The sequence below is a fragment of the Amphiprion ocellaris genome, chromosome 22 (assembly GCF_022539595.1).
Source record: "Amphiprion ocellaris isolate individual 3 ecotype Okinawa chromosome 22, ASM2253959v1, whole genome shotgun sequence".
In the NCBI taxonomy this organism is placed as follows: Eukaryota; Metazoa; Chordata; class Actinopteri; family Pomacentridae; genus Amphiprion; species Amphiprion ocellaris.
This window is the reverse complement of record NC_072787.1, coordinates 27,879,179-27,889,566: the sequence shown is the minus strand read 5'-3', so window position 1 is coordinate 27,889,566 and position 10,388 is coordinate 27,879,179. Positions and strand designations below refer to the sequence as shown.

Below are 10,388 nucleotides of genomic sequence, written 5' to 3'. Positions count from 1 at the left end.
GTGTGGTCAGGGTAACACAGGCAGAGAGGACGTTCTGTTCCTGCGGCTCTATCTGCTCCAGAGTCTGATATTCTACATCGAGGGGGACGACCGGCAGGCCCGGATACAGCTGTCCAGAGTGAGTCCAGCACAACCTGTAGAGGAACCACACATTCTCCTTGTTGTATATGAACCTGTAGAGGAACCACACGTTCTCCTGGTTCTATATGAATCTGTAGAGGAACCACACGTTCTCCTGGTTCTATATGAATCTGTAGAGGAACCACACGTTCTCCTGGGTCTGTATACAGCTGTAGAGGAACCACATTTTCTCCTGGTTCTGTGTCCTGTGTTCTGTGTCTGTACTATCAGAGGACTCAGGTGTTCTGCTGTGGTTCTCCGTGTTCTCCAGGTGGAGTCTCTGTACAGCCGGCTGGTTCTGGACTCAGAGAAGATGGCTCAGCTGATGTCTCTGGGTTTCACTGACAGAGAAGCTCGACTGGGACTCAGAGCCTGTCAGGGAGACCTGCAGGAGGCAGCCATCCACATCAGCAACCGCAGACAGGTACGGAACATCTGGAGGAGCTCACCTGTACATACACACCTGTGTGTTTGGTATTTACTGGTTCTGTTGGTTCCGTCTGCATCAGGAGCGAGAGGATCTGAAGCAGAGGGAGAGGCAGCGGAGGAGAACCAGGATGGAGGCTATCTCCACGCTGTCAGAGCTGGGCTTCTCCAGGAGAGACGCTGCCAGAGCTCTGCATCACGCCCACGGAGACGTGGACAAAGCTTACGGAGTCAGTGACGTTCTCTAACCCTCTGAGCTTCTGTCTTGGTCTAACTCGCTGAGCTCATTCTCTGCTGGGTCTGAGGGTTCTAGATGAGGTTTGTTCTGTTGTGTTCTCAGATCCTCCTGGACTCCAGTCAGGCTACTCAGGCCTCCAACAACAACTCAGAGAGCGCGCTCAGTCCGGACAAGGTGCAGCAGGTAGGCCACTGCAGGAGGGGATGTTCTACAGGGTTCTAACAGGGATCCAACAGGGACCTAACAGGGTTCCTACAGGGATCTAACTGGGATCTAACAGGGTTCTGACAATGTTGAATCCAGCTGTGTACATCCAGATGTTTTAGTCCAGATGTTTAATCCAGATGTTCTAGTCCAGATGTTTAATCCAGATGTTCTAGTCCAGATGTTTAGTCCAGATGTTTTAGTCCAGATGTTTTAGTCCAGATGTTTAATCCAGATGTTTGCATCCCTCCAGCTGCTCTATCTGGGTTTTGAGCGTGTGTCCTCTGAGGCAGCTCTCAGATTGACAGGTGGAGACGTCCAATCAGCCACTCAGCTGCTGCTGGACAACCAGGGCTTCATCTCTGCAGAGCTGCTGAGTCCTCCATCCACCTCCAGCTCCTCCTCACCATCCTCTGAGGAACCCAGCACCTCCTCCACCTGCCCAGGTACCGGCACACCCAGAACACATTTAAAACATGTCGAAAACACGTCCATATTATGTCTACAATACATCTACAACAGGTTTACAACACGTCTACAGCATATCTACAACATATCTGCAACATATCTACAACGTATCTATGACACATCCACATTTGTTTGTTTGTTTCCTGCTGCCTGTAAACTGATGGAAGTCTCGTGGTTTCTCCTCAGAGGACACAGAGCTGGTGAACGAGGTGCTGGAGGACATCTCTCATCACGAGGAGGACTACCTGGACCTGACACTGGAGGAGGAGAGTGAACTCATCGCCGCCATGAAGACCTACCTGAGCCGAGAGGCGACGCTCAGCTAGAACCAGAGTCGGTCCCAGAACCACCCAGCGTCGCTTTGAGCTCCGTCTGGAGCCGTCCAGATGTTCAACAGGGCTGCTTTCAGCCACAAAGGGACGATCAGCAGCAAAGCACCAAAGCATGAAGCAGCCTCACCTCACACATGACTGTTTCCTCATTCCACAGGCGTGTTCAGCAATAATTCAGTTCAGGAAAAGTGGTCGTGAAGCTGTGGAGAGGTTCAACTGTTGGATCAGATTTATTTTTAACCTCTGAATGGATCCGTGTTGTTTTCTAAATGAACTCTGCTCCATTTTTGATTTGTTGTTCTGACGGCAGTAAGCAAAGATTTGTGTTTGTGTTTCCTGTTGACGTTGAGCGAATAAAGGGGATGAAGGTTGTCTCCGACTCGCTTTGTCTGAAAACTTCACAGAAATCTGAAGCAAACTTCTGAAGTGTCGCGAAAAATCAAACCAAAACCTGAATTAGTTTTGTTTCCACTAAGCAGCTGATTAACTAGGCTATAGTTTAACCAGAAGGTGGCGCTAAAGGTAATACTAGCTTTGATAAGCTGGAAACAAAACTGGTTTCATTGGTTCAATGGTTCCCACGTTATTCTTAAAATGTTCCCAGCTGGAACCTTTAAACTGTAAACAGAAAAAAAACTCAATTCTTGTTGGAACAAAAGTTTTCTCCAATCAGAACCAGAGTTTTAAAGATTCTTCAATGTCTCCAGGATGATGCAGCTGAGATTTTACAAGTCTATGTTTCACCATTTGATCTGGACCTGGTCTGATCTGGTCCAGATGTGAAAGAGAAGTATATTTTATCCTAGGCTTAGGTTTAGCTATGATTAGCATAGCACCTAATGCTATCTTTTTTTGGCTGAAGTAGTGACTAATCTCTAGTCTAACTCAAGAGTTCATGACATCTTATTCAGGCTAACATTACCTTGTTAAGCTAATGCAGCAGATAATGCTATCTTAATATGGCTAAAGTAGCGGCCAACGTTTTCTTCAGGCTAACATGGCAGCTTATGCTATCTGGTTTAGACTGATGTTAGCAGGGCCAGGCTAATGTGGTACATAACATTGTTCATTTAGGCTAAAGTTGCAGCTAGGGTTGTTTCTAGGCTAACAGTGCAGCCTACATTTTCTTGTTTAGGCTAATGTAGCAGCAAACATTATCTTATTTAGGCTAAAGTAGCAGCTAATATCTCTCAGCCAACATAGCTAGCTTTTGCTATTTTGTTTTGGCTGATGTCTTGTTCTGACTATTCTAAGCTTGTTTATGCTAATGTAGCACATAATATCTTGAATCTCTTGAAGTAGTGGGTAACATTATCTCTAGGCTAAGAGATCAGTTTATGCTATCTTGTTTAGGTTAAAGTAGCATCTAAAGTAATTTCTATGCTAACATAGCATGTGTTATCATGTTAGGGCTAATAAATACAGTGTATGTTATTGTCTTTAGGCTAGGAATATCTTGTTCTGGCTATCACCAGCTTGTTATGCTAAAGTATTATCTTATTTTGGCTATAGAATGCTGAGTAGCGGCTAATGTTTCTTCTAGGCTATGAGAGCAGCATATGATATCTTATTTAAGCTAACATTGCAGCTTATGTTATTCTGTTTAGGCTAATGTTACCTTGTTCTGGCTGTAGTACCGGCAAAACGTTATCTTTAGACAAAGAGATCAGCTTATGATAACTTGTTTAGGCTAGGATAGCAGTTTGTTATCTTATTTAGCCTCAAGTAGAATCTAAAGTCATTTCAATGCTAACATAGCAGCATGTGTTGTCATGTTAAGGCTAATAAATACAGTGTATATTATCATGTTTAGGCTAGGAATATCTTGTTCTGGCTATAGTAGTGGCTAAATGTTATCTGTTGGCTAAGAGATCAGCTTATGCTATTGTGTTTAGGCTAACATAGCAGTTTATGCTATTGTGTTTAGACTAATACTGTAGCTTATGCTATCTTGATCTGGCTATCATTAGCTTATTTAGGCTAGTAAACACAATACTATCTTATTTTGGCTAAAGAATCCTGAATCTCTCCTGATGTAGCGGCTAAGGTCATTTCTAGGCTAACATAGCGGCTTATAGTATCTTGTGTAAGCTAGCATCACTTTGTTTAGGCTAACGAAGCAGCTAAGTTGTGAGGACGTCCTTTGTGAGTGTGTGTTTTTGTCTGGCCACACAAAACACTGCACACACAGAAAGTGTTTGATAAAAAAGCTGTTTTCTTGTGTTAGTCTGACTTTATTTATTGTACATGATTTCAGTGCCGGTAGAAGAACAGAAGAGGGTTAGAAGTAGTTGACGACTCTGCGGATGGACTGGATGTTGGGGTTCTGGGCCTGCCACTCATTGTGGCTGCAGTAGTCGCCACGCTCCACGATGTACATGCGACCGCGGAAGTTAGGCTCCTCATACATCACCCAGCTGGAGACGGAGGAAAGACAAGGTGGGTTTAGATCAGAAAACAGCAAATATCAGCTTCTTCTTTGGTCTCTAGCGTGTCAGAACTAAAAAAGATCTAAATTTCAAACCCATTAATGATCAAAATAGTGGATCAAAAATCAATGATCAGGGTTCATCCTCTGGTGATGTTTAGATATCTCAGAGAGCTTGAATGAAAGACATCACCGTAAAAGGTTCATCCTCAGTAAGTATGAATGTGCTCAGTAAACGTAGGGATGATTGGACATTTAGCTCAGGTGTCACCTAAAAAACCTGGGTCCATCCTCAGGCGGGGATGAATGGCTACATGAGACTCTAATATGAAATGTTTCAGTCTGAACTAAGGTGGCGTATCAACAGTTTGAATGAAAGAGCATCAGAGTCAACAAAATCTAAAGGGTTCATCCTCAGGAAGCGTGAAAGGAGTCAGTAAACCTGACCTCTGTAATGTTTCTTTTTTAAACAACAAAATGATCTGGATTCATCCTCTGGGGACCAATAATGTTGGAACAAACTGTGCAAATCTATGGTTAATGTTGAGATGTCTCACGGCACGGTGAGAACTTTCACCTCCTGGTAAAGCTACAGGAAAAGTCATCAGCATTCATCCCCTGGAGACGATGAATGTTCGTACAAACTGAAGGAAAAGTCACCCAGTCGCTGCTGAGATGTTTCAGACAGCTTGACTGGAATCAGTAAAATCTGAAGGGTTCCTCCTCAGGGGAGTATAAATGTTAAAATTAAACATGTAGTCATTCTGAGCTTCAGTTTGTCAATGTTCTTATTTACTAGCTCTAAATGTGTACTGATGGAGCCCCTGGTGAACAGCTCCAGTGGGTTTATTCTCTTGTGTGCATGAACGCCTGTAGAGCTGCTGAGATACTTCACTCTGAAATAAACATCTTCCTGATAAACGGATATTTCTGATGTATTTTACTGCTTCACTCTCTCTCTTTTCAGCCAGCCAATCAGATATTAGACGGGGCAGGGCTTGTTACTGTGGTAACCAAGAAAATGGAGGCGTGGCTTCCAACATGTTTGGAAAGAGTTACATCAAACACGTAGTTTTGGTGCCTAAACGAAGACAGACCAGCCAGGGAGGGTAAAGGCTGAAGGGTTCTTCCTCAGGGAGCAGGAATGAGGTCCGTAAACACCGTGACAGTTTCCACCTTTAGTTTCTAGAATTTCTCTAAGTGTTCTGATGGTGCCCCGAGAGGAAAGGTCACCATCTTTAGCCGGGTTCATCCTCTGGGGAGCACGAATGGAACCGATAAGAGCTAAGTGAGTGGTGTGCTGGACTCACGCTCCGTCTCCGTAGACCTTGACGGAGTTGATGCAGTTCTTGGAGAGTCCTCGGCTCTGCAGGAAGGGACAGTCGTCGCAGATCTCCACACACTGGCCAGAGAAGTTACAGGCCTCGAACAGCTCGATGCGGTAGTGCTCTCCATGCTGGAGGACGGACAACAATGTTAGCTTCAACCGAGAAACACCGCAGCACACCGCAGGAACCAAGCATCAGAACTGACGGAACCACTGCACGTTCTACTGTTCTTCACCTTAACAGGCAAAACAAAACATCAACAATTCCAAGTTTGTTGGATTTGTCCAAGAGACAAAACTAACATCCAAAACATGATAGAAAATGAGAAAAAGAAGCCAGAAAATAACAGCAATTAGACAAAACTGTCCCAAAAAGAGACAAAATGACAGAGACACAAATTACAAAACAGATGCAAAACAGTTAAAATGAGACACAAACAAGACAAAAAACAACTAAAGCAAGACAGAAAATGACTGCAAGTTGCTGGAGAGATTGAAAGTTGAACCATAGTGAAGAAAAATGAGTTCTGAGGGTTCAGATGGTTTCCAACTGGAGGAAAAGACTCTGCAACCAGCTAGCAAGTCAGAACTAAACACTCTTTCCTTCTTCTGTCTGTTTTTACTCAACAGAAGTCAAGGTTCCATCGAAATTCTGAATAAATTTAGATTAAAAACCGGCTTTCACTTTATTATCATGTTCTAGTTTAATAGAAGACTACAGGTTCATCCTCTGGGGATCAAGAAAAGTTCTCGAAATTATTTTAAAACGTCTCATGTTGAGCTAATCTTTTGGTTCATGGTGGGTTCATCCCCTGCGGACCATGATCGTTAGTGGAACTTGTTGGTTCTCACCATGCGGATGGGCTTGCAGGAACCCATGTGGTCGTTGTGGGAGTTCCACCTCTGGAACTCAGGGTACTCGCCGTGCTCCAGGATGTACTGCTGGCCCTTGAAGTCGGGATGGTCAAAGCAGATCCAGGCGCCGCTCTCCACACGGATGGAGTTCACCCTGGAAGCACCAGCACGCTTTAGGAACACGCTTTAGAAACACGCTTCAGGAACACGCTTCAGACACGCTTTAGGAACACGCTTCAGGAACACGCTTCAGGAATATGCTTTAGGAACATGCTTCAGGAACACACTTCAGACACATGCTTCAGGAACACGCTTTAGGAACACGCTTCAGGAACACGCTTTAGGAACACGCTTCAGACACACGCTTCAGGAACACGCTTCAGGAACACGCTTCAGGAACACGCTTTAGGAACACGCTTTAGAAACGCTTTAGGAACATGCTTCAGACACACGCTTTAGGAACATGCTTCAGACACACGCTTCAGGAGCACGCTTCAGGAACACACTTCAGGAACACACTTCAGGAACACGCTTTTGGAACATGCTTTAGAAACACGCTTTAGGAACATGCTTCAGACACACACTTCAGGAACACGCTTCAGGAACACGCTTCAGGCACACACTTCAGGAACACGCTTTAGGGACATGCTTTAGAGACACACTTTAGAGAGACGCTTTAGACACATGCTTCAGGAACACGCTTCAGGGACACGCTTGAGAAACACGCTTTAGGAAAACGCTTTAGAAAAACGCTTTAGAAACCATAACCCTAATTAATCAACATTTAACTTACTTTACAAATGAAGATATTTGTACACGAAGTACAAGAACTTCTAAAATATGTAGTTTTGATATTACCTATCTTATGATAATAATTGCATACTTTTACTTTTCAAATGCAGAATTTTGACTAGTAATGGAGTACTTGTACCCTGTGGTATCAGTACTTATGTTGACTAGTAATGGAGTACTTCTACCCTGTGGTATCAGTACTTTAGACTCAGCTCTGTGAATCTCTACTCCAGGTCTAGAACTTCTAGAAACATCTCTCTGCTTTCACCTGTTCATGAAGCCGCGGTCCTGGAAGTTGTCACAGTCTCCTCTGACCTCCAGCTTCCTGCCGGTGAAGCACTTCCCCTCATAGAAGGTGATCTGCAGGAGAAACCAAACGTCATCCAGCCGAACCTCACAGCTCACTGAGTTTAGTTAAGATTAACAGCAACAGGCACCATGACAAAGACTAATGTTATACTTCATGACCTCCAACCAGAACTGATGTGCGAACGTTCTTCCTACACCACCTTTTAGTTGCAGGAGCTTCAGGAGAAACCAGACGGACTTCTCTGGAAGACGTTTCTAGAAACGTCTGGCATCTATTTATTGACTAAAACTGCAGCATCTACCAGCTGTGTTTACTTTATCTTATTAATAAGTTGATTATTGATTATATTTATGGGACAGGAACAGGATCCGGTGGAGGTTCTTCACCCTCAACCCAACAGGTGGAGGCAGACGTCTGCCTCACTAAGCCTGGTTCTGCCGGACGGGTTCTTGCATTTTCTGTTGGTAACTTAGTTGGGTCTTAACTTTAATCTATTAAATTATTCATATACAGTTACATAACTAATAACACTGTAGGACCTTTAGTAGGACTTCAAAAGATCCACTTCTTACAAAGAACAATAGATGATCTAACTGGAACCATAATTAGTTTTGTTGGTTTGATGCCGCAGTGGAACCATTTTTATTCCACAAACTACCTAATTAAAGAACCATTTCTTCAAACATTTCTTTAAAGAACAAAGAAAGAACCATCAAAAAATGGTTTCTATTGGTATCATAAATGGTTGTTTAAGGAACCACTTTCCAGGCAGCAGTTCTTGGACCAGCCCGGTTCTAGTTTATAAGTCAGATGTAAGGATTTGCAGCATTTCTGGGTTCCTTCCATCAGAATGCATGGATATTTTAGGTTCTAGACCGTTGGCCAGACAGAACATGTTACCAGCTGGACGGACATCACAGTTTTCTAGAAAATAATCTGCAGATTCATTTAAGAACCTGTAGTACTTTATAGAACCATAAGAACTGTCCCACAGATGTTCTTCAGTTAGTGAACCATTAGAACCATTGTTTTAATTACCCTTCTCTACTGGATGTGTATATTTATGTTTAAATCATCAGCGGTGGATTATCGTCTGGGAAGAGAAGTGAACTTCATCCACCAGTGATGAAGCAACGTGATCAGGAACTGGACTCGTGTTCGTTTGAATCTGATTTTGTTTTTCTTTTATCTCCGTTTTTGGTCTCCACCACCTCCAGAGAGGAACATCTGCTAGCATAGCTGCTGCTACATTAGAAATATGTCGTTTTTTTCCCTGCCTGCCATAGATGCTGTGTCAGGTTAGCTGCTTGGAAAATGTAGCAAGATGAGCTAACGGCTACTTTGAAGATATCCTCAGACAAGCGAAGCTACGCCAGCGTGGCTAGAGATGTTTATTACATCAGAATTTAGGATTTATGTTGCATTTTCTTCATCTGTTGCCTCATAAAACTTGTTGCTAGCTGTGAACATCACTGGTGTTAGCTGCTAGCTGGTGTTAGGTGATGTTAGGTGCTAGCTGATGTTAGCTGGTGTTAGCTGCTAGCTGATGTTAGCTGCTAGCTGATGTTAGCTGCTAGCTGATGTTAGCTGGTGTTAGCTGCTAGCTGGTGTTAGGTGATGTTAGGTGCTAGCTAAGGTTAGGTGCTAGCTGATGTTAGCTGGCGATAGCTGCTAGCTGGTGATAGCTGCTAGGTGGTGTTAGCTGCTAGCTGGTGTTAGGTGATGTTAGGTGCTAGCTGATGTTAGCTGCTAGCTAGTGCTAGCACGCTGCACTAGGTGATTTTATGGTTCTACAGACGAGCAGAAACAGTTTTTAGTGCCTAACCACAACTAACTGTGGATGGATGACAACTAACTGTAGGATTTATGAGGAACTGAGTCATTCTAAATTCTCACCTGCAACCAAACTAGCAGGTAAACGAGGAAACTTTAGAGAAGAGAGTCGCTTTATGTCTGATTTGTTCTTCTACTGCATGTTAAAAGTGGAACTAAATCATCAGAGTAGAACAAACGCAGGACTAGAACCGATGTTTGGACCTGAACCTGGGGTTCCGTCGCTCTGTTTCCGTTAGTCGACCTGAGGAGGCTGCCGGTGGTCCAGGTGTGCTCACTCACCTTTCCAGAGTACTGCGACATTGTTGCCCACTGGATGTCGTCCAACCTGCCAGACAAGTGAACACACAGTGTAGCAGAGAGAAAGTTGGACCGTCCAATTTATAGTCCAGCACTAGCGGCCGGACAAAAGAGCAGCTTTAAAGGATTCTGCTGCCTCGACGCTTCCCTTCATCTGGGAGTCTGGGGGTCTGGAGGTCTGCTGATTCTGCTGTGTGGGTCTGCTAGTGTGTGTTCCTGTGTTAGTGTTTGTTACTGTGTTAGTGTGTGTTACTGTGTGTGTGTGTGTGTGTGTGTGTGTGTGTGTGTGTGTGTTAGTGTGTGTGTGTGTTACTGTGTGTGCGTGTTCCTGTGTGCGTGTTCCTGTGTTAGTGTGTGTGTTTGTGTGTGTGTGTGTGTTATGTTAGTGTGTGTGTTACTGTGTGTGTTAGTGTGTATGTGTTACTGTGTGTGTGTTTTAGTGTGTTACTGTGTGTGTGTTACTGTGTGTGTGTTTTAGTGTGTTACTGTGGATGTGTGTGTTGTCAATAGAAAGTGCTTGGCAGCAGCTTTGTTATTCATCGACCATGTTTCTACAGACAAGCAGCTGCTGTGTTTCACTTTTTACTTGTCAATTTCACCTTAATTCATATTTGCATTTTCAGGACATCAGACGTTTTTATAATCTCTCAGTCGGCCTGGTTTATATTCAGCCTCTGAGGAAAAATCAAGGGAATATTTTTGAGCAAACATCCAGCATTTGTCTTCTGTTTCCATCTCTGATGTCAAACCGGCTC

The 10,388-nt window shown here is 43.8% G+C and overlaps 2 protein-coding genes across 3 annotated transcripts in view; one reads left to right on the top strand and one right to left on the bottom strand.

Annotated features, from left to right (window-relative positions):
• nub1 (negative regulator of ubiquitin-like proteins 1) overlaps positions 1-2,160 on the top strand; it is a 9,076-nt gene extending 6,916 nt beyond the window's left edge. For both annotated transcript variants that reach the window (XM_023289605.3, XM_023289604.3), the window contains exons 10-15: positions 11-118; positions 392-544; positions 630-776; positions 887-967; positions 1,242-1,434; positions 1,643-2,160. In XM_023289605.3, coding sequence (XP_023145373.1) covers positions 11-118; positions 392-544; positions 630-776; positions 887-967; positions 1,242-1,434; positions 1,643-1,782 — 822 coding nt within the window. In that variant the 3' untranslated portion in view covers positions 1,783-2,160. The remainder of the gene's footprint in view (positions 1-10; positions 119-391; positions 545-629; positions 777-886; positions 968-1,241; positions 1,435-1,642) is intronic.
• A 1,825-nt stretch (positions 2,161-3,985) lies between these two features.
• On the bottom strand, positions 3,986-9,757 carry crygn2 (crystallin, gamma N2). Its single transcript, XM_023289607.3, has 5 exons — positions 9,616-9,757; positions 7,459-7,550; positions 6,396-6,552; positions 5,527-5,672; positions 3,986-4,205 (listed from the first exon to the last, which is right to left on the bottom strand). The coding sequence occupies exons 1-5, from the start codon at positions 9,634-9,636 to the stop codon at positions 4,070-4,072; spliced, it is 552 nt and encodes a 183-aa protein (XP_023145375.1). The 5' UTR covers positions 9,637-9,757; the 3' UTR covers positions 3,986-4,069.
• Positions 9,758-10,388: the final 631 nt, after the last annotated feature.